This window comes from Hetaerina americana, unplaced genomic scaffold (genome assembly GCF_022747635.1).
Source record: "Hetaerina americana unplaced genomic scaffold, ioHetAmer1.1.p SCAF_9, whole genome shotgun sequence".
Taxonomy (NCBI): Eukaryota; Metazoa; Arthropoda; class Insecta; order Odonata; family Calopterygidae; genus Hetaerina; species Hetaerina americana.
Genome location: NW_027287538.1, coordinates 15,644,688 through 15,669,636, shown reverse-complemented (window position 1 = coordinate 15,669,636; position 24,949 = coordinate 15,644,688). Strand labels below are relative to the sequence as shown.

The following is a 24,949-nucleotide window of genomic DNA, read 5'->3' as shown; positions in this document are numbered from 1 at the left end:
GGCGGCGAACGCATATGCACGTCGTGGGGAGTACGCCCGAAGAGTGCCCAGTCGTGATTATGCACGCAGAAAAAAGTTTGAAAGTGGTCATAGTCCGTACAATGGGTGATATGCACCCAGCGATTAAACTCATCGCCGTAAAATATGTATTTTTAAGCTCATAAAATATATATTTCATAGCATTTGAAATTTAACCACGGTAAATGATAAAGCTCGCATTAATAATAAGGGTTTTGAATTATAATTGAATTAGAAATAACCTTAAATTAGAATAATACTTTTAAAATTGGGTGGTGATGAATTTCTGAAAAAAGAGCAATTACCTCCCGAACGTCCACTGCACCAACATCGAAAGTGTAGGCTCGATTAAATACTTAGGCATTACCTCTTCGGGTCAAACATACATGGGGAATATGTGGACAAGCTAACAAAAAATTAAGGTTTGTTAGAAGAGTTTTGGGGAAATGTGATGTAAAGTTTAAAGAGAAATGCCACCTTTCGCTCGTTAGCCCTCATTAAGAATATGCTGCTAGTATTCTCATTAAGTTGGATGGGTTACCGAATTGGATCGCGTGCGGTGTAAAACTAGATTTGTGAAACGTTGTTATGACAAACTGAGCAGTGTATAAAAATTATTAGAGGTTCTAGGTTGAGAATCACTCACGGAGCGAAGGCTAAGTTACAGATTAAATCTCTTGAATAAATGGGAAGGATGTATCCTTAACAGTGATGTTGAAAATATATTATTAACCACATCGCACTATGGCAGGCGAGATGATGTTGGTAAAAATCGAGAGACTAAGGGCAGAACGGATACATTTAAGGTGTCATTTTTCCCTCGAGCAATTGGGGATCGGTATTAGAGAACGTTTGTCCGATCGCGCTAGGAAGGAAAGGTGTTTCGAGTGAAGGGTAGTCTGATGGGTAATCACCCCCGCTGTTTAAATTTCATTCCTCCGAATAAAGAAACTTATTTTATGTCCGTAGATTGTTTAAATTTTGTTTAATCTTCCTACAAATATCTTCAAAATATTTAGTTTCAATTGCTCTGAGTCATTTCCATCTTGGAGAGCTTAATTGTATTTTGCATGTTATCAGTCAATCCGTTCGCCGTACCCCTTTCAACGTTTTCATGACGCGTTATATTTTCGAATCTCTCACATGCGCGATCGCACGCACATTTTGTGATGCTCGACGCATCCGTTGAAGTTAGACTCAATTTTATAACTTTTTTTTAGATGAATTACTTAAAATCTTTTTTGGCTGCATGCATGGTTACTATCACGCTTACATCTCATTTTTTGTCACTTCAATACCTGCATTAGTTTCAATTCATGAAAGCAAAGTAACGCCCGTCTCTTTCTCGTCCTCTCTCCCTTGCACAATTTCCTTTGATTGAGAGTTGCTTCAAAATCATCACAAAAATATAGGATAATTTTTTTGAATAATTTTCATGAGAAACTATGAAAATTTTACAAAATAACGTGGACGCTGTTATAAAAGACGTTCTCTCACACACAAAGTGAGACATTAAGTTTGCTCCTGTGACATAGCCACTGGCGAAAGAACTATTGCCATCACACAGACGTAAAATGAAATATTGGAAAAAAATAGTAATGCAAGTTATTATCGAATATATCGTTTTTTATTTAGTGAATCCTAATTTAGAAAAGACGTGAGTAAGTCTAGGACTAACTTTATTTTGGTAATCAATAAGTTGATCTATCAGCTAGCTCCCCTTTCACATTTCGCAAACATTAATAGATCCCCAGCGAGTTACTCTTAAAATGAAAGATTTTGAAATGTTGATATCCAAAGATATGGAAATCGCTGCAATTTTGGAAGACATACTAAGGTAGCAGGATATTCATTAGCCTGATACATTGTACATTAACTTTAATTCATCATAAAATAATACTGCATCGTAATAAAGCAATGTGGACTTCAAAAAAAACATTGAATGAGGCAAAATGCGGATTTTGAATAAATGCGAAATATAATTAAGCACGAATGTACAAAAAGAAAAAATAAATTAAGGGTATAAGATAAAATCATTTTATTAAAAGTAATACCATGGGAATAAAAATGTTTTCCCCTTCCAATTTCCGGAGAAAATAATGAGATCAGCCATCGACATAATCAATATGATTGCAACTACGATGGACTTATCACGATGATTGGGTACCAAAATGAACCCGCTTACATTTAAAACTTCGTTACAAGAAAGTGCAAATTGATGCAAAAGCCCCTGGACCAATGGATATAACAAATAACAATCGCACTGCGACTTTCACCGCTCAATCGTTCCCATCCTGGAGAAATTGAGGGAAAGGAAAAATGGATTTGATTTGCGTCCGTATCAAAAAATAATAAACGAACCGTCCAAAAAACCGTTTCTGCTAGCATTTCTGCTCGTTTTTCCGATTATAAGTGAGAACACATTTTACGATACGAAAAATTAATCCTTTATCCATATTTCAATCCTGTTCCACTCAATTCCCAGGCTTGAAACTCACTTTATTTACGTTAACAAGCGTACAGCTGGCAAAGTCAATAGAAAATTAAATGAAATTGCACAGGATATTTCCCCAGCTTGTTCCATTAAAAAACTCCCATCCCGCTTCATAACCGTTTTGCATAATAAGAAACTCTTTCCGCGCGAGTACAAAAAATAAGTTTTTTTAAACAGAGACACTAAAATAACTAGAAAAACATTGTCATAACACTCATGGATGGGGAAAGCTTTGAGGCCAGAAGGTATCGTTAGCAGAAAGAGAAACGTTGTGCGTTTGTTTATATATATATATATATATATATATATATATATATATATATATATACACACATATACATACATACATATATACACATAAAACCATAAACACAGTAATCAACCCAAAGGTCAGTTTGGTAGGTGATGGTAAAGCTCACCATTAAATGAAGAACAAAAGTTCCTTTCCCTGTGCGGATTATGGTTTCTCAGGAAGATCTGGTATAAGATGATGACATAAGTCTAATAACAGGTCACACTAAATAATCTCAATTAGAAATAGATATGTATGCTATGGTGAATTCAGTTGCCCAACGGCTGCATGTAAATAACTTACAACTAAATGCAAGAAAAAGTTTATTTGGTATTCAGTAATAGAGACCTCCAGTCAAATATTTCCGTAGAAATAGGAAACCAATTGATTTCTGAGTTAGAACATACCACCTTATTGGGTTTAGAAATAGACAACAAGTTAAGCTGGAGGTTTCAAATGGAAAAATGTAGTAAAAAATTATGATCAGCCCTATTCCTTTTAAAAAATCTTGCCAACTATTGTAATACAGAAATATTAATCCCAGTATACCATGGTATATTTGAGTCCAAAGCTCAATATGGCATTGTCTGCTGGGGAGCTCAGCCCATCGAAACATCAAAAGAATATTCACACTTCAAAAACGGGCATTAAGGGTTACATTTAAACTAAATGCAAGAAAATCCTGCAGGGAGTACTTCAAATGTCACAAAATCATGATCATTCCCTGTATCTATATGTATAATGTGATTTTGTATGCCTGCACCAAAACCCCTTCAATGGTCAGAAATAGGGATGTTCACAAGTACAACACCAGGGGTAAGGATAATCTTCATAATGGCCATTGCAGAGTAGCAGCACAACAAAAAACCCCAGAAGTTTCAGGAAGACTGCTGTTTAATCAGCTTCCTGAAGAGTTAAAATGATTACTCCCCCAAGAAAATAAATTCAAAAAATACTGAAAAATTTCTTTTTAAATAATGTTTTTTATAGCTTCCAAGAGCACACAAAAAAGAGCAAATGTAGGGAATTCTGTTTTTTAAATCTTTAATACTCCTATATTTCATGTACATTATTTTTCCTATGAATTTGTGTACATGTTAATGCACCTATAAATGTTGTTGAATCTTAACGAAGCCGAAACAATGATGTATTATTCTATGGCAAATAAATCTATATATCTATCCATCTACAATATCCCAAATAGGTAGTCCCAGTTTATAAAAATAAAGGTGACAGGAACACCTTGAGTAATTACAAGACAATTTCGAATATCCCTCAGTTCGGAAATTTGTTTTAGTATGCATTTCGTCAAACGCTAATTAATTATCTTGAAAGCATTAACCTTTTATCTGAGTATCAGCTTGGATTTTGAAGAGGAATATCAACAGAACAAGCTCTATTCAATACAGTTAGTTACTCTATAAATGAAATAAATATTAAAAACTAATTAATGAGAATCTACTTTGACTTAAGCAAAGCTTTTGGTATGGTAGATCATAAAATACTGCTAACAAAATTTGAGATGCTCGGCATAAAAGGAGTTGCTCTGAGTTGGCTAGAGACATATTTATCTAATCAACAACAGAAGGTTTTTTCCGCAAAGATAGAAATATTTTTTTCTCCTCTCCACTTCAGATGACCAAAGGAATACCTCAGGTGTCTGTGCTAGGCCCAATACTTTTTTAAATATTTATTAATGATCTACCCATGAATTTAATGATTAAATGCAATAAATGAGCCATTTATGCAAATGACTTAAGCATCATGAAATCCCTGTAATTTATTCAATAACTTACTGGATTCTTGTGAACTGGGGAAAAAGGCTATGCATGACTGGTGTCAAAGTAATGGCATGGCCCCAAATAATGGTAGAATATAAATGATGTTTTCTCCAATACAGTGTGTAACTAACAACTTCGACTATCATAGTAAGATGTCCGGTAAAAAATGTAAAGCTTTTAAAGTTAAATGTCGACCAAAATCTGAAGTGGGATGCATATATCTCCCCGGTATGAAAGAAAATTAATTCAGTTTACTATCAGATATCAGTTTTAAAACAGACTAAGTTTAGATGTCTTTAAACTGTTATATTATAGCTAGTTGGTATTTTAATTTGGGGAACATCATCCTCATTAAATCATGTATTTTTAGTTCATAAAAAAATAGTAAGACTCATGTGTAATCAACATTATCATGTACATTGTCCACCTCTTTTTAAATAGTTGGAAATATTAATTTTACCTCACATATATACCCATCATACAGTGACCTATCCTGTGAAAAAAGGGTGACTTTACAATGAGTAACAATTATCACTATTACAATACCACCAGATGTAAAGATATGCACATGAAAACATCAAACCTGTCTATGATATCGAAAGAACCAGCTTAAATGAGAACAAAATTGTTTAACGATCTCCTAACCATTTTAAAATGAGACAAGATCACTATTCAAAGAGAATGTATTTGCATATCTGATTGATGAGTGTTATTGTAGTGTAAATGAATATTTAAGTAAAATTTAAGTGTATATTAGTTTCCTGTCGTAACTGTAATTTGCATTTCTACATGGCCAAGATGAAAAATTCTCAGCCTGACCATGAAATACTGCTGCTTTCAGTTAAAATATGATTTTATTTTTCTAAATTATCTCCCTTGACTTCAACACACTTAGTGTTTCTCCAACATCAGTATTCCTTCCCGGAAATGAGTCCGGATGGCTGTGAAAATATCCATCTACAGCCCTCTCAGCTTCTTCATTGGATGTGAAGCACTTTGCAGAAACAAATTTCTTCAAGTTTGGGTGTTAAATCAGGAAAATAGGGGGGATGCCCAAGCAAATCATTCCCTAAATATCATATTTTTTCCATCGCCAATGCACCTTTGTGAGCAGGAGTGTTGCCCTGGTGAAAAATGATTTTTTCTTCTTCCACCCAGGCCTCTTCTCACAAATTTTGGCAACCAGATGATCAAAAAGGTTGGAGTAATATTCGCCTGCAATTGTTCTGCCTCATTCAAGGTAATCAATTGACAGGATCCCTTCTGCATCCCAAAACACACTGGCTGTGACCTTTCTGGAAGATGCAATTGACTTTGTTTTCTTTGGAGCTGAACCACCAGATTTCACCCACTGCTTCACCTGCTGTTTTGTTCCCTGCATGTAGTGGTAGACCCATGTCTCATCCATGGTGACAAATCACCACCCAAAATGGGTTGGTTCCCTCTTGAATCAGTCCAAACATTGCTGCAAATTATGTGTGCGCATTTGCTTTTGGTCGGAATCCAGCAAATGTGGCACCCACCTTGATCAGAGCTTTTGCATCTCTTATTCTTTGTGAAAGACTTTTCGCCCTCTCTCTTTCAATGTCCCCACCACCTTAGCTATCTCACACACCTTCACTTGCCTATCGTCCAACTCAATGTCATGCACCTTTCCACTGGTTTCCGGTGTGGTTGCGGTTTTGGGCCGTCCTTCAAGTGGGTCATCTTCAAGGGATGTGCGACCACGTTTAAATTCAGCTGCTCACTTTTTTTTGGTTGACATTGAAGGAGTAGAATCCCCACACACATTTTTCAAATTTGAATGAATTTCCTTAGAGGGTTAGTCCAAACAAAATGAAGAATTTTATGACTGGCAAAATTCAAGTTTTTTCATTTTAACGAAAAACACAAAATATGTCTACTGCAACAATACAAGTAAACAAACTACTTGAGAGAACAAGTTGGAACTTGTCTTAAAAACTAATAACATGAACTCCCAGGCATGAATCATAAATTTTCTCATCAGAATAGAAATACTTAATTATTCCACATATATTTTATTTAACATGACATAGGTTTCGACTTACAAAGCCATCAACAGTTAATGACTTGATAATGACTTCGTAAGCTGACCTAGGTCATGTTTAATGAAATAAATGTGGAAAAACTAAGTATTTCTTTTCCGATATGAATCGCTTCCACAAAGTGATGCCTCAAACCATATTCCCTATACCCTATATACTCTATTCATACATGTTTACTGATTGGAACTCCAGCTCTGTGTCAGGTCGAGGACTATTCACTTTACTTTAGTATTTGGGAATAATGTTATCCATATCCCTTTGGCGTGTCCTATGCACCTGTCATGAAATCTAAATGCTGTACACTGTGCCCGCTGTACAAATATATATATTATCATTATATCAAGATATGTTACAGTTATCCATCAACATCTTATGGTACATATCAAAATACTGAAAATCATTCCACAACAGTTAAAGGTAATGATTACACAAGCTTTAGCTAGTGATTAGTCATTGCTAACTGACAACTACATACACAGAATGGAGCCGAAAGAAATAATCCTGAAATAAAAATATTTGAACAATTACATGGTACATATTAGAAAAGTTGAAAAGTAAGGCAGATCAGTGTTTCTCATCTATGTGCATTACAACACTCATTGCATTCATGGCATTTTCAAAATTTACTACCGCTTAGTAATTTAACTTTGACACAAAATATTTAAATAATAAAGTGAAATTGTATCACCCCTTACTGGCTCATCAAATTCCATGGAATGGTTTAAAGGAAATGGCTGCATAATTTATTATGTGGATGTGTCCTTACAAAATTAATGTAAAAACAACAGAACACAAGCACACTGGGAAATACAGGATGAAGCCATGCCAGATAACATGTCATGCCTATCACTGTTGCAGGTTTGGTCTCAAAAATCTTTTCCATGAATGAACCAAACAATGTTACAGATATTGCATTAAATAGATTATTAAGGTCTATAAGCTTTTACACACTCTTTTCCTACACTCAATTTTTTACCCTAACATTTCTGTTAAGTTATATTGCCCTAATTTGTTCAAAATCTAGATTTCTGCATTTACATGATTTTTTCAGATGCTTTTGAAACTCACAGCCAATATTTCAAGGTGAATTCCTTGCAATATTTTAAGTTGTTTTTTTAATGGAAATGTTTCGCTTTTTGTACTCATGAACTAGACATAATCAGACACCTTAGATAGGGACATAAATGTATTCCAATACATAAGAAGTAACAGAATATGATGGAAATACAGAAGAGAAGAATTCTCTGCATGAGAACAGTGCCCATCTAATCCTAGACTGAGCCACAGTGATGATGACTTGAGGAGTTAATGAGAAAATAATATACTAATGTATTTCAACCAGTCAAAGGCAGGACTTTTCTTGACATTTTATTTCATGATAAATAAATGGATATGTGGTAGCTTGGTAAAAGGAAGCTTTTTCTGTTGACTAAGAGTATCCTTGGTTTAAATCTGGGTGATGCCTATGGATGCCTCGGCCAAATTCAAGATGTTTGAAATTCTAGGTACCAACAACATATTTCTGGGAAGCTTCAGGTCATGCCATTAAAGAAACTGGCCCCAATACCCTTGAGTTAAGTTCATATGCTATTTGAACTCATCTTTCAGGTATATAAAATGTTTTCCCAATTATAGCACATAACTTCAGAGTATGTTAGGGCATTGATTAAAAGCATTTTCCATTCCATGAACATGCAGTGTGAACTCCTTCATTAGAAAGCTGTGGGAACTCAAACATTCCATCAATAAAATTCCCCAGTTAATTTTTAATGATGAATAGAAGTGGGACATAAACGGTTGAACTGAACTTTTTGTGAGAAATTCCAAAATGTCTTTAAAGTTACTTAGCATTTTGGTTTACCAATAATGTTTCAAAATAGAAATAAAATGTGCTGAAAATGTGCTGAAAATGTTTCGTGTAAATATTGATCTATTATCACAAAGTTTTACTTTAAGGGATGAGTCATAAAACTGTGCAACAAAAATTTGCTATCATAACATTTAATTTCATTCAAATTACGCTACACTTGATAGTTATTTTGTCCAAAAAGATGGCCTGTTTTTTGATAACCTGAAAAATCAATATTGCAAATGAACAGTCAATTAATGAGAAATTCAACCACTAATAAAGGGGTGAGACACCAAAATCAGAGATTCAACTGAATTTCTTTTGTATTAGGCCTTGGTGATCAGTATATTAGGCTCAAATTGTAGAAAATTGCATGAGGAGCATTTTGGAGCAATTCTCTCAGGCTTAATGAAAAAATTATTTAGTAAGAGTTTCGATTACTGAGAAATTTGTCTACTATATAAACAATGCCAAATCATGCATGCATACAAATGTGCTCAATATAAAATATTCTGTAATACATGTATTTTCACAAAGTACCAAATAAATCCTTAGTTTAATATTCCATGTCTTAAGTTATTCTTACCAAAATTCCTTTTCCCTCCAAACTCACTGGCCTTTTATTTTTATATAATAAAACCTCAAAATTACGTTTCCATTTTGTAGGAAACTTGTTTTCCTTGATCATTTTTTTGTGGCATAGATTCAGAGGGTAGTAGCAGTGAACAGAAATTGAGGACGCGGGCAAAATAAAAGTCCATTGGTATGATAAAGTATTATTATTAGATACAGCAGATAAAAAATTAACATGGTTATTATTCCTGTGAACATGATGGTAATTACCCTTGGGAAGGAGCATTTAGTAAGAGTTTGCAATCAAGTGTATGAAATCATTTCTGGTGTCCTAGCTAGTAGGAAAATCATAATTAGAGATTTGAACTAATAACTGGGCAAAGAAGGGATCTGTTATAGATGGCAGTAATGTAGAAAACTATGGCATGGAAACTATTAATTACTGTAAGAAGAAATTGATTTTGTTGGAGATATACCTGACAAATTATCACCAGAAACACTTACTCCTTACTTAATGTCTGGCAAAATGAATGAGCTATATAACATTAGAAGTATGTCACACAAATTCTAAAAAAGCCTTACCAACTCACATTTTTCCATTATCTTTTCAATAGCTGCAAAATGAGGTTATACTTTTACAACAGGAAGTGTTGAAAATTTCTGCTGATGAGCTAAATTTTAAAGTGTCAATGAAACAAAGTGGAGGGTGGTGAGGCAAGTGAGATGAGGCTACCTCGAATTTAATCAAAGAGCTCACTTCGGCTAAATTGACAAGAGGTAAACGGTTCTTGAGAAAACAAAGGGAAAAATAAATATACCAGGGTTAAGCGCCTTTTGGGGAAAATCTTTACACGATAGTTTCCTCTCATCTCAGTAAACAATGATAATTTCACCAAAAAATACATCTGATAGCCATAATAAAATCTTTATTCTATTAACAAAGATAAGTGTAATTTGTTGAAGTATTTATCTGTCTTGTAATTTTAAAATAAGCACAACTTTGCATAAAAATTAGATGTTTCAACACATTTTTGATTCTTACTGCAATTTATGATGACTACAAAAATTCAACATCTTCTCTAACGAAAGAATCTAGTGAGCTATTATAATTGAAATTAAAAAACCAGGCTACAAAATAATAGTAATTTTTAGTACATCATCACTTTAACCTTATCTTTTGCTAGGTTTTGCTGTATTTTTGCAATGTTGCCATCTATTCCAATCCATTCTATGTTCTCTGCGCATTTTTAGTGTCTCCGTACACAAGAGCTGAAATGAAAACCAGAACCAGGATTATCTCTCTTAACCCCCTACCCTCCAAAATTTATTCAACTGCCGCTTCTCTTCCACACAACACCACTTTGCCAAGCTGTAAGAGGCCACCAAAAACCCCTCGCAGCGATGCCCCTCGTTCTAATATGAATATCCATACTATACAGGGCTTTTGAGTATGACAGGACATTGAGATCTTCCACTGCATGAAATCAAAGATAGAATAATTAGGAATGATTGATGGGATAATAGACGAATTTCCATTTCATAATTATGCATCAAGCTTCACAATAGATTGTAATCTCCAAACAAGTTTTTCATCTATTGACCACAATTCATTTTTTACTTTCACTGAATCCTGTGTCTGTGAACTCATAGAAACTTGTATACTCATTCTCATTGCCCTTTTAGCAGCATATGCATGGTAAACTTTTTCAATTTCCCATTTCAATCATACTCCAACTGACGCCAGATGGGATAATGGAGGAAAGAATATATGAGGATATGAAAAAGTGTTTTATGCACTTTCATACATCAGGTAACTCTTGATTGGGAGAGAGAAAGATTCAAAAGCCACATAGTCAATGAGGGACTTACAGGACAAATTAAACGCCTCATTGAGAGAGTGATTTCCGAATTCATAGTAATGAAGGAAAAGAAAAACAAATGATGAAGAGCTGGGTATGGTAGGGGAGGAGAGAAGATTGTTGGGATAAATCATATGGAGACAAAAAAACAATGGATGCAGAGCATTTTAATTGGAAATTGAATATTGAAGGCTGTGATAGAGGGGAGAATGTTAGGTAAACGTGGAGGGGAATGGAATACAACGGGGATGTTGGACAGAATGAAGGAAAGAAGGAAGTGTGCATAGATTTAGAGGGGCTTACTGTAGGGTAGGATGTTGGGTTGTGTCTCTTGGAAGTGATAATAGGATCTCTAGGTTCATCCATCCAAAACCTACCTCAAACGGTATATGTATAACCAAATATGATAATTATGAGTACGAGTGTTATGTATCATTGTTTGGAATAATTGTCAGAATTTGAAGAGAAAATATATTTTAGAAACAAATGAAACCAAGTGAATTATCAGCAGACCTTTCTAATTCCTTCTTTACACTTAAAACATTAACTCCCTGGAATTAAAAGTACTAAACACATTTTAAAAAATGCCATCTTTAATTAAGATTTCGGTTTTCCTCAGGACTAGGCAGTTTCAGTATGATGCAGATGACTGCAATCCAATGCAATGTTTTTTGTGAAATATGGCAATGAGAATTGAATTTTCATAAAGCTGTTTGATGCCGAATATTTGAAATAGGGTTCTCTCACAAAGGCAACTGACGTTAGAATACTGAAATAGGAAGAGTAGATTCGACTAAATACATTAGTGTTACCTGCACTCATGACATGTCCTGGGTGAAACATATGAGGGGAATATGTGAACTAACTAATAAAAAATTAAGATTTACGAGAAGAGTGATGGGAAAATGTGAAGAGAAGGTTAAAGATCAGAGCTACCTTTTTCTAGTTAAGCCTTTATAGAATATGCTGCTCGTACAAGGAATCTTCATGAAATTGGATTGCAAAATTAAATCACATTCATGGTAGAGGAGCTAGGTTGATAAGGTTAAATTATAGATTTAATCTATTGCATTGTTCGAAGGATATCTCTTTAGCGATGATGTTGACTACTACCATAAGAGGTGTCATGCAAAAAAATTAGAAAAATTAAGTTTGAAAAGATAGATTAAAAATGTCATTTTTCCTATGAACAATAAGGGATCAGAATAATTGTATGTAACCACGCTTAAGAGGGTGTGAGGATATTTTTATTTTCATTTTCAATCAAAGGATTCCATTATGTTGCCATTCTTTGATCTAGTCATAGTACGAGTATATTATCCTTCTTGTCAACAACTCTTCTGCGTAGATCATTGTAAGTAACTTAAACACTGAATTGCAAGTATATGTAACAAATATTATCCACATTACCTACATTATAATATGTACATTTTGTAACTAAATTTTTATTGAAACAATTTTTGATGCTGCATACATTGTCATGAATCAACATTTATCAACTAGCGGTGGCTACCATAGTTCACATGGAAGTACGTGAGACAAATTTGTTTGCATATAAAACATGACTTCCAAAATGTTCATTTTTATTTGGAGGCTTGATTGATGTTTCCAAATTTCTTACACACCGAGCAGTAGATATTATATAGTCCTCAAAAAGCAAGCTATCTATAAATGAACTCTATGGCGTTTTTCTAAGGTCTTTTAGAGAATCCTAAGGAAAATGCATTTCCACCCCCACTTAAGTTGCAAGAATATCACTGAAGTAAAAATGCCAATGCATATTTCCACTTAATTTTTATTTGGTACAACTATTTTGGACGCATCAGCGTCATCCTCAGGTACAAAGTTAACCACACAGGTCTGTTACATATAAATATGGTGGAGGTGAACAGGGGAAAGAGGTGGCTGGAATTGGTTTAAGTTGGCAGGGGTGGTTTAGATAGGCAGGGGTTGTGTGCAGTGGAGAGTTGGGAGGGTAATGTCCAAGGAGAATGGAGGTGGTCAGGAAGGTTCATGATTGGGGGTCACAAGGCATTTTCTTACATAAGAGAGAGGTTGTCATCAGTGGGGAATATCTTTGAAAAACAATGTTATTCAGGATATACCTCTTTATCCACTTGTCTTCTTATTTCCAGCTCTTCCAATATGTCCATTTTACTCCCTTTTTTAATGAGGTGTAGGACATCAGGGATGAAGTCACTTGCTTGTCCCTCCTCCAGCAGATGACTCCCAAAGTGGGAGTCGGAGGGTTTCCCCTTGCTGAAGGAAACTTCTCCTGTGTCCTCTGATCTGGTTTGGAAGGATCTCCCAGTCTGCCCCATGTATGTGGCGTCACAATCACTATATTTTCATTTGTGCACATCACATTTTTCCAATTTATCAGTCCTGTCTTTATTTCTATAAAAAAACAGCCAACATTGTTTCTGTTGTAGTACTACCTTGATCAAAAAGTTCCCGGAATAACCACCGTGTGGCGCTCCCATCGTTCCGATTTGAGTTCTGTTTTTTTGTTAAATTGGTACATCTGTTGTTGATATTCCCTTTAAATCTTAGTGTCATAACTTGACATTTGCAAAAGTTACGGTCGGTTTTCGGTATGTCCATCAGTGCTTCCTGCGATTTTTCCATTACTTCCTCTCGGCTGCTAAAACGCGTTCCCCGTAATGGTTTTTTAACTCGATTGAACAGAAAGAAGTCACAGGGAGCCAAATCAGGTGAATTCGGTGGCTGTTGGATGGTATTTGTTGCATTTTTCGTCAAAAAATTACGAATAATGATAGCACTGTGCGACGGTGCGTTATCATGGTGCAAAATCCACGAGTTTTCTGCCCAAATTTCTGGTCTCTTTCGGCGAATTGCTTCACGCAAACGTCTCATAACGCCCAAATAATACTCTTTGTTTACTGTCTGGCCTTCTGGCAAAAATTCATGATGCACTACACCGTTGTAATCCATGAAAACCGTCAGCATTGCCTTCTTTTTTGACTGAAAACGACGTGGTTTTTTTGGTCTCGGCTCATTTGGTGAACGCCATTCACTTGCCTGATGTCTGGATTGCGTGTCGTACTCATAAACCCACGTCTCGTCTCCAGTAATGATCCTTTTGATGAATGTGGGATCGGATTCAGCCTCGCAAATCATGTCTTTTGCGACGTCAACACGGTCTCTTTTTTGCATGAAATTGAGGTCTTTTGGCACCAACTTTGCTGCTACACGACGGAAACCCAAATCATTAACCACAATGTCTTGGGCGGATCCATAGGCAATGTTCAAGTCCTCCGCTATTTCTCTGATGGTTAATTTGCGGTTATTGACCAACATTTCTTTTACTTTATCAATTTTTTCACCGACTTTCGATGTCGATGGTCTGCCACTGCGTTCATCATCTTCGATTGAGTCACGACCACTTCTGAACCGCTCGTGCCACTGGTAAACGACCGTTTTTTTTAGAGAATCGTTGCCGAAACACTTTTCCAACATTTCCAACGTCCGTGCGCCACTAAATCCGTTTTTTACGCAAAATTTAATACAAGTTCGTTGTTGCAAATTTAAATCCATTTCTGAAATTGTAAAAAATCGCCAACACACACAGAGATAGATGTACTCTTGGCTACGTAACTTTTGCAAATTTCAAGTTATGACACTAAGATTTAAAGGGAATATCAACAACAGATGTACCAATTTAACAAAAAAAACAGAACTCAAATCGGAACGATGGGAGCGCCACACGGTGGTTATTCCGGGAACTTTTTGTTCAAGGTAGTATGCACCCTAAATTGGCCATTGGAAAGACCTCGCCTAATTTTAGGGATATATCTCCATAGCACTGTAATTTGCACCACCTTTTTTGGGATGCATCTTTCATAACAGGGAATTGGTAAAAGAGTGATGCAGTTTTTTTCCTCAACTTTTTTTTTACAGCATTGAGTCCATACCAATATTGTTGTATCCAATTTTTGTTACAATACACCTTATGGTATTAAGCTCATGGTTGTACTTGTCCCTAGACAGTGATATATTGAGAAGTCAGTTCAGCATAAAATTAATGTGGATATTTTCTGCAAAAAGTGATGGCAGGAGTTAAATGCTATGATGTGATCTGTGTTGATATTTTAGCGGAATATTGAACATTGAAAGCCTTTTTTATCCTTTAACATTAAAAAATTTGAGTTTCCTTTCCTTATCACACATGAATTGGATACAATTGGCTGGTGTTTTTAGGTTTTAAGAAAAATATCTCTCTATCCGCATCCGCCCCCACAAAGAATATAGTATGTCCTCCACGTATTAAAATCGGAAATAAATATTTTAGGTGCTGACTGCGGAATTGGGTGTTGCTGAACAATTTAATTTCCGAGTCATTCCTGTACAAATTTGCTAGGAGTGGAGATAATGGGGATGCCATTGCCAATTTTTCCATTGGCCGATAGTAGCTCCTGTTGAATTGGAAATAATTCTCCTCCACACATGTTCTCATTAAAATTTCAAAATCACTGAGGAAGGTTGGTCCCACTCCCGTACTCCTTAGTTCCTGTTCCACTATCGTGATAATTCGCACACTGGGACAATCATGAACAAGTTGAACACATCGAAGGACAATAGTCTGTGATCAGAAGGTGGAGTAATTGATGATAGTTTTTTGCTAATGTCCACTGAATTTTTCACTCCAAATTTGGATTAAAACGAAGTAACTTACATGAATTGTGGGTTCATAAGTGCTACTTATTTCCTTGAGGGCATGGCGACAATAGAGACAACTGGTCTGACTGAAATGCTATCTATGAGTTATTTTGACAACTCTTTGACCACAACAAAAACTTTGGAGCACTCAGATTCATCACCATCACTTGGTATGATTCATAAGCCTTGATAGATGTTGTGGATTTAAGAGCTTACTGTACAGTTTTTTGGAATTTTTAGTGGGATCTGTGGGGGTGCTGGAAATTATTTTAGCGCAGGCAGTGCTAGGAAATACTAATAATCTGAGCGCTGTGGATAACAGACCAAGGTCAACACGGAAATATATATGCCACAGGCGCAACGTGCACAAGAGGGATGAACACTCGGCGGGGGTGTCTGGTCCCACGTGGGTCAAAATGCCTCCCTGTGGGTCGTGCCTAGGGTGACACCTCGCGGCACACCCCTGAATCGCACAAACAAATGAACCGCTACATCAACAAATGAACCGCCACATCACCCCCCTTGGCAGATGCGGAGCATACTCTTGCAAAGAGAGAGAAATTGTAGTTGGCACTTCACAAAGTGATTGTAAAACACACAAAAAAAATGATTTAACAAATGCCAGGTACATAATACCACAAAAAAAAGAAATACTGTTGTACAATAACACAGCAACAAGTACAAAGTAAAATCAGGTAACATACAGGAGATGTAAAAAAAAATAAAATGCCCAAGTCACAAAGTCTGCTAAATGCTTGGGAAAATGTACTCTTCTCTGTGATCGTCTAGGTTGCGGTAATATGGGAGGCTGCTGAGGAACGGTAGGATTGGTCACCCTAGGTATGGTAGCAGCAGGGCAATGTGGCACTAACCATGGAGTTTCATCAAACTGGGCACAAGAAACGTCATCATTAACAACATACGCTGGTTTGATGCGGTCAATTGCCACAGATACCTCTCTACCCTGGATTTTCAGCTTGAATGTCTTGGGACCACGCTGGATCACTGGAAATGGCCCATCGTAAGGGGGATCCAACGATGGATGAAGCCTATCATTTCTCAAAAATACATGGGAAACAGTTTCCAGATCTTTAAACATGAAAATGTTGCGGGCTCCGTGTCGAGAGACTGGCTGTGGCTGGAGTCGGCGAAGGCCCTGCCGCAGGGTGGTGACATAATCTGCAGTAGCAGCAATGGTACTAGTGGAAGGGGAAAAGAATTCTCCAGGAAGCCGAAGTGTTTGGCTATAAATGACTTCTGCAGGTGTTGCCTGAATATCTTCTTTAAATGTGGACCTCAGACCCATGAGAACCACGGGCAGGACATCGGTCCATTGGTTACCACCATGGCAACGGATGGCTGCCTTCAACTGGCGGTGAAGGCGTTCCACCATCCCATTGGCTGCAGGGTGATAGGCTGATGTCTGCAGGTGCCTTGCCCCCGTCAACTGCATCAGCTGCCAGAACAAGTTACTCTGAAATTGCCGCCCCTGGTCAGTGGTGATGCGAACGGGAGTTCCAAAACGCGAAATCCACTCCTGGAAAAGGGTCCTGGCAGCAGTTTCTGCAGTGATGTCTTGAATTGGAAAAGCTTCAGGCCACCGGCTGAAGCGGTCAACACATGTCATTATATAGCGAAAACCATGGTTGCATTGAAGAGGCCCAACAAAATCTATGTGAATATGCATAAATTTGGCACTGGCAATGGGAAAAGCACCAATGGGGGACGAAACATGTCTCGTGATTTTGTTCCTCTGGCATTGTAAACATGAGCGTGCCCACGCATGGCAGTCTTTCCTCATGGAAGGCCAAACAAAGCGCTCAGCTACTAGGCGGGTTGTCTGTCAAATGCCAGGGTGGGATAATCCATGCATGCTGAGGAATACCTGTTTTCGGAAAGGCTCGGTGACTACTGGCCTGGCTGAGGAAGTGGACATATCACATAACAGAGGATGTGATGAACCAGGAAAAGTAACTTTCTTCAAAATTATTGAGGAATTCTGAAGAGAATTGACAAGGTCATGATCAGACTCCTGAGAGGCAGCTAGTGCAGCGTAATCTATGGAGGCAGAAATGCTATGAATGCGGGACATGGTGTCTGCTACGATGTTATCTTTACCTGCTACATACCTTATGTCTGTGGTAAATTGACTTATTAAGTCCAAATGCCAAAACTGCCAGGGGGAACACTTCTCATGCCTCTGGGAAAATGCAAAAGAAAGGGGTTTATGGTCCGTAGAGATGGTGAAGGTTCGTCCTTCCACCATATGCCGGAACTGGAGCACTGCCTTATATACTGCTAACAGTTCCTTGTCATAAGCGCTATAACGCCTTTCAGCATCACACAGTTTCTTGGTCCAGAAACCAAGACGCTGATATCCTTTGGAAGTGAGTTGTTGAAGGACAGCGCCAACCGAAAACTCCGAAGCATCTGTGAAAAGGGCCAGGGGTAAAGACACGTTCAGATGTGCTAAAACGGCACTATTGCATAAAGCCTCTTTGCAGGCTAGGAACGAAGTCTCTAATGCTGGTGTCCAGCTGATTGAGTCCTTGCTGTTTACCTTGCCCGCCAGAAGGTCACTAAGGGGAGCCTGGCAATTTGTGGCATTAGGGATAAAACGGCGGTAGTAATTTACCATCCCTAAAAATTGCCGCAGCTGGCGTACGGTAGCTGGTAGGGGAAAATCACGCACGGCGTTAACTTTCTCGGTGAGTGGTTTAGTTCCCTCCTCCGACACCGTGCATCCTAGAAACTGTACCTCATTCACACCGAAAACACACGTTGAGGGATTAATAACCACGCCGTGATCCCTCAAGCGGCCAAATATTGTCCGCAGATGCTGCTCATGCTCCGTAGGATTACGTGATGCAACAAGGATATCATCTATATATGCATACGCGTAAGGCAATCCCTTTAACACCTCATCTATAAACCTCTGAAAAACTCAGGACAAATACTATCTTTGATTTCTACAAATAAACTTTATTGGTCAACTAGTTTCGTTACACTGTAACATCCTCAGGACTAGTGGTACAATATAGATTTACCTGAGTTATATACTCGGTCGGGTAGAGGTAGCGGATGGGAGATGGGGGAGTGTAATTAAGGAAGGAGAGGTGTAAGAAGGGGGGGGAAAGGGGGAAAGGTTGGGAAGGGAGCGTGGGTCTGCATCATGGGGATTTTTTGGGGTGTAGAATAGGAATGTCCAGGAGGGGTGAGTGGAAAGGGAAGAGGTGGTCATTAGTTATCTTTTCCTTCTTCTTAACCATTTTTAGAATTTCTAACTGCTCTCGAATATCCAGCTGCGTCCCTTTCTTCACTCTGTGCAGTAATTCGGGGGTGAAATCCGCTCGGTGGCCTTCCTTCGAGAGATGAGTTGCGAATTGGGACATCCCAGTGTTCTTTATGAAATCCCTCCGGTGTTCTTCCGCTCGAACCGTTATGCTCCTCCCTGTCTGACCAATGTATTTAGCATCACAGTCGCCACATTACAATTGGTAAACCCCGCTCTGGAGAGTTGGTTTCATGGGGTCTTTGACTGCCGGTAGCAAACTCCTTAGGTATTTATTATTGTAGAAGGCAGGTTTTATGTTCATATCACTGAGTACACGGCCTATTTTAAAGGAGGGTTTTCCTACATATTTAATGCGTCGCCACGAAGCTGGGTCCCTGGGTGGGGGACAGTAAATTTCTCTGAATAAAAGTTTTTTCCTTTTGTTATCTAACAAGTCATCAATCAATTTTTCTGTGTACCCATTGGCCAAAGCAATTTTTTAATATTGGTTATTTCCAACGTGAAGGCTGAGGGGTCTAAAGGGATAGCTAATGCCCTGTGTATCATGCTTTGAAAGGCTGCTAGTTTTTGGTGAATTGCATGTTTTGATGATGCATGGATGACCTGGTCTGTACAAGTGGGCTTGCGGAAAATAGAAAATTTATGTTTCTCCTCTTTAATAGAAATAGTTAGATCCAGGAAATTCAAATTATAACCCTCTTGGACCTCCATGGTGAATTTAATCCTTGAATTTAATGAATTGATGACCTTTAAAAAATTTACCAATTGTCTCTTCGTACCTGTCCACAAACATAATACATCATCTACGTAACGGAACCAGTAGTGCACATTTTTGAGGAGAGGATTTTCACTATTGAAAAGTTCCATTTCTAGGTTATTCAGAAATATTTCAGCCAGTAGAGGTGATAGGGGGGAGCCTATAGCTAGACCTTCCAATTGTTGATATAGGTTTCCATTAAACAAGAAATAATTCTGATTTATGCACACTGTCAATAAAGATATGAGTTCATTGCAAATAATTCCTGGTGTTTTAGTATTGAGTAGCACTTCCTTCGCTAGGAGCACTGCTTCTTCTCTTGGAACACTTGTGAATAAGTTTACAACATCAAATGACACTAATATGGAATTCTTGGGTGGAGTTATATCTGTTAAGGACTTTGTCAGTTCTACAGAGTTCTTTATGCTTTATTTTCCACGAAATTGGGAATGTTCTACAAATTTGCGCTTCACAACCCTAGCTAAGGAATGCGTTGGAGACCCGATACCTGAAACCACTGGGCGGATCGGTATGGAAGGTTTATGCACCTTGGGCATACCGTAAAATCTGGGGGGGGGGTTGGATTCATCTCTATTACTTCCCACTTTTCCCTGGATGGGAGGGTGAGGACAGTTTTAATTTTGGAAACCACTGTTTTGCACTCTGATTGAAATCTCACTGTAGGGTCCTTTTTTAACAATTGAACATGTTCTCTGTAATGAAGATTAAACACTTGTCAATGTAAGTTTGGTGGTCCATAATCACTGTTGAATTTCCCTTGTCTGCTTTAATGGCCACCAAATTCGCCGTTTAAAGGACTTAATGATGGAATTAATAACAGTACATTCTTGGCTGTGGGCACTTGGTTTCACGTCACTGGTTTCCTCTTCTCTTTTCAGAAATGAATTTAGGGTGTTAGCAATTACACTTTTGATCATGTGGTCTTCTCTCTTCAAAGCTACTTCACAGTCCACGATGAGGTCTACGAAATCATTGCGACTACTTTTTATATCGGGACAGTATTTGAGACCTTTTTCTAGTAATTTGGATTCCGCTGGATTGAAATGGTGATTGGATAAGTGAACGACTTTATCATGGAATGTGTGAGGGATCAGTATTTGACTCACAGTTTCTTCCCTTGCCGGTGGTAGTAGCTTTTTCTTTAGGTTGAGCGGCTTCTTCTTAACCGTCTGGAACTTCTTGTGTGCAATATCACTTGCCAGGCCCCTCACTCGATCGTCGAGAACAGTCCATTCTACCCAATGTAAAGAACGGGTCAGCTCAGTGTAGAGAAGATGTCTGTACAGTGCTACATTGTTGCGCTCCGCATACCAATGCTGGAGTTCCTTCTTAACCCAGGCTCTTTTGGCTGCTTTCACGGCGTGGACTGCGGCTGGTGAAGTTGAGGTGCTGCTGAGATGTACGTAGTTGGGGGAGAGGTTCCAGGATAGAAACATGCTGTTGAAATATATGTTAATCATGATCACTCGAAATTTAATTGTAAGTTTCTTGTACCACTTGGCCTGTACTGCGGTGCTAGCGGACTTTATGCACTGAATGGTTGAGGCCTTAACTTTGTAGAATTCCATTTTTAACTCAGGACAAATACTATCTTTGCTTTCTACAAATAAACTTTATTGGTCAACTAGTTTCGTTACACTGTAGCATCCTCAGGACTAGTGGTACAATATAGATTTACCTGAGTTATATACTCGGTCGGGTAGAGGTAGCGGATGGGAGATGGGGGAGCGTAATTAAGGAAGGAGAGGTGTAAGAAGGGGGGGGGAAAGGGGGAAAGGTTGGGAAGGGAGCGTGGGTCTGCGTCATGGGGATTTTTTGGGGTGTAGAATAGGAACGTCCAGGAGGGGTGAGTGGAAAGGGAAGAGGCGGTCATTAGTTATCTTTTCCTTCTTCTTAACCATTTTTAGAATTTCTAACTGCTCTCGAATATCCAGCTGCGTCCCTTTCTTCACTCTGTGCAGTAATTCGGGGGTGAAATCCGCTCAGTGAAATCCGCTCGGTAGGAAAACCTCTGAAAGGTCTGCGCAGCATTTCGAAGGCCAAATGTCATAAATGGAAACTCAAAAAGGCCGAAAGGCGTTATTATGGCAGTTTTGGGAATATCTGCAGGGTTGACAGGTATTTGGTGGAACGCCCGAACTAAATCAATTTTTTTAAATATGGTACAGCCACATAACCCCTGCGCAAAATCCTCGATATGCGGTACCGGTAACGATCGGACACGGTTCTGGAATTCAGCAAGCGGTAGTCACCACACGGGCGCCACTCTGCATTCTTCTTTGGCATCAGGTGTAAGGCAGACGACCAAGAGCTAGATGACCTCTGCGCAGTACCTGTCTGAAGCATCAGCTCAAATTCCTTCTTGGCAATGGCAAGCTTGTCTGGTGCGAGACGGCGGGGCCTAGATGAAACCGGAGGGCAAGGGGTGGTTTCTATAAAATGAACCGTGGAGTGCTTGACTCGCCGGGGAGCTCCCGATGGATTTGTAATCTCCGGGAATTCGGCAATAAGGTGGGAATAAGGGGAAGCACCACTGACAACTTTCACTTGACTTTTGCTGGGAGAGGCGACGGTGCCCTTAACCGATAGCGTCGTCACATTGTCCACCAAACGTTTACGTGCGATGTCCACAAGGAGACTGAAATGGCGGAGAAAATCGGCCCCTATTATTGGCTGCGGCACATCGGCGACAACAAACTTCCACAAAAATTCTCGCCGGAGGCCAAGGGAAAGGGAGAGAGTGACAGATCCGTATATGGCGATGGGAGTGTCATTGGCAGCGAAAAGCTGAAGATCCGACTTCCCTAGACGCTCATGGAGTCGCGTGACTGGGTAGAGACAGATATCGGCACCAGTATCTACAAGGAATTTGACGCCGGACGTGGCGTCAACGACATAAAGACGGTTGGATAGGTCTGAGCAGTAACCTGCTACCCTCAGGCACTGCCCGCTTTGTTTCCCGCGTCGTATGAACAGGGAAGGGTACACTTAGTGGCATTACTCCCCCAACGGCGGTGGTGCCAGCAGATGCCTTGGTCTCGCTGGGAATTAATGGAGGACTGGTGACGGGGTGGGGTTCGGCCGCGGCTGCGGGAACGGGGATGCGAGTGTGGGCCGCACTTGTTGGCGAGCGCTGCCACTTGTTGAGAGAAGTTTTCTATCTTCTCCATCAGTGCACTAATAACTGGGTTGGGGGCCACTGCGGCAGCATACGGCGAATGAGTCACCTCCGCTACCTTGTCTGCCAGGGCGGCGAGATCTGTCAAGCTCGTAGACGCCTGGGTGACTAAAATGGCGTGGACAGGACGCGGCAGGCGGCTCAACCAAATTGTCCGTAAAAGGTCGTCCGGATCGGCTCCGCCAGCCAAAGAGCAAAGATGTCGCAGAAACTGCGACGGTCTGTGGTCACCCATGTCCTCATTCCCGAGGAGTTGCTTGATCCTTTGCTCCTCGGACAGCGAAACCCGCCGAACCAATTCTTCTCGCAACCGCTTGTACTTGTCCGTTAAGGGAGGGTTGACAATTATGTCCTCGACCTCTTGTGCGTAACGGGTGTTGAGATTCGCCACAACCACCCAAAACTTGTCAGTGTCCTCGGTTATACCCGCGAGGCAAAAAATTCCCTCGAGTTGGGCGAACCAGAGCTGTGGCTTCTCCGGACAAAATGGCGGCACCCACATGGCCACGTGGTTGACGGCGTGTGTATTTTCGGCCATATTCCAGTGAGGATGCGTGATTAGCTAGCTCTTCAAAATTTAGATAAACGGCGAGCACTGAAAATTTCTGCTTCCACACAATAAATAAAAAAAACTTTTCGCACGCAGCACTAGAGTCACCATAGCGATCACATCGGGGTCACTAATTTGTGGGGGTGCTGGAAATTATTTTAGCGCAGGCAGTGCTAGGAAATACTAATAAAGCACATATAAAGCGTTTGAATGAACAGCAGATTTATTCTGAGCGCTGTGGATAACAGACCAAGGTCAACTCGGAAATATAAATGCCACGGGCGCAACGTGCACAAGAGGGATGAACGCTCGGCGGGGGTTGAGGCGCGTCTGATCCCGCGTGGGTCAAAATGCCTCCCTGTGGGTCGTGCCTAGGGTGACACCTTGCGGCACACCCCTGAATCGCACAAACAAATGAACTGCTACATCAACAAATGAACCGCCACAGGATCATACCAGTGTTCCACATTGTTATTTTTTATGAAGTCATTACAATTGTTCACATTTTTATCTCCATTGATTACTACTGAAGCATAGACTTTATCAGCTTTCTCCACAGTTAAATTTTTGTCACCAAGAAACTTTTTGAGGGAGTTGACCAACGTTAATTCTTGGCCATGCACTTGTTTACAGATTTTTAGGAACCGAATTAAAAATAAAACGGAAATTTAAAAATTTTTTAAATATATTTTTACCATGTTTAAATATCATCATCAGTATTTCAATCCTAACACTGGTTAACTGCAGCCCGAGATTCTTCCCTATTTAGTGTTGATTCCCTCTCCTTCTGATAGATTCCGTTTTACGTCCATCTTAATTTGCCCTCAGTACTTGCCTCTCAGCCTTCCTCATGGGATCTTTCCTTTAATTTTTCCTCCTATTATGTTTCTAACTACTCCATTGTGCCTCATAGTATGTCCAATTCATTTAGTTCTTCTTTGCTGTAGAGCTCTCCGTATGGTCCTTTCCTCTTCTGCTCGCTATATACTTCATCACCCCTCACTTCATCTGTCCATTTAATCTTCAGTATTCTCCTCCAGGACCATGTTTTAAATGCTTCTCGTATTCTTCATCGGTCCACTTTTCCAATACTCCATGTCTCCGATCCATGGAGTGCCATGCTCCATATGAAGGTTTCACAAACTGCTTCCTTGTTTGCAGTCTCATGTACTTTGAACATAGTAGTTGCCCTTTCTCAATGAAAGCCTTCTTTGCTTGGCCTATTCTTCGCTTGATGTCGGTCGAGCTTCTTCCATCCCAATTTATATGGCCACCCAAGTAAATGAAGGATTCCACTTGCTCTAGTTAAACTCCTCAAATTGTGAAGTCTGCATTCAGCTTCTCTCATCCACATACAAGGATTTTCATTTTCTTCTCATTGATCCTCATATTATATTCCTGAAGTACTTGGTTCATAGTATTCAGGTTTGCTTGCAGGTCCTCTTGTGACTCTGCTACTACTGCAATGTCATCTGCAAACTGCAGCATTTTGATTTCTTTGCCATTCACCTGGAATCCTTTGATGCACAACCCTTT

At 39.2% G+C, this 24,949-nt stretch overlaps 1 protein-coding gene across 1 annotated transcript; it reads right to left on the bottom strand.

Annotated features, from left to right (window-relative positions):
• Positions 1 to 13,022: 13,022 nt before the first annotated feature.
• Positions 13,023 to 23,401, bottom strand: LOC139699013 (uncharacterized). The gene is made up of 6 exons (XM_071598010.1): positions 22,687 to 23,401; positions 21,892 to 22,513; positions 20,792 to 21,122; positions 17,498 to 17,611; positions 16,682 to 17,452; positions 13,023 to 13,244 (listed from the first exon to the last, which is right to left on the bottom strand). Exons 1-6 carry the CDS (start codon positions 23,399 to 23,401, stop codon positions 13,023 to 13,025), a joined length of 2,775 nt encoding a protein of 924 aa, XP_071454111.1.
• Between the last annotated feature and the right edge of the window lie 1,548 nt (positions 23,402 to 24,949).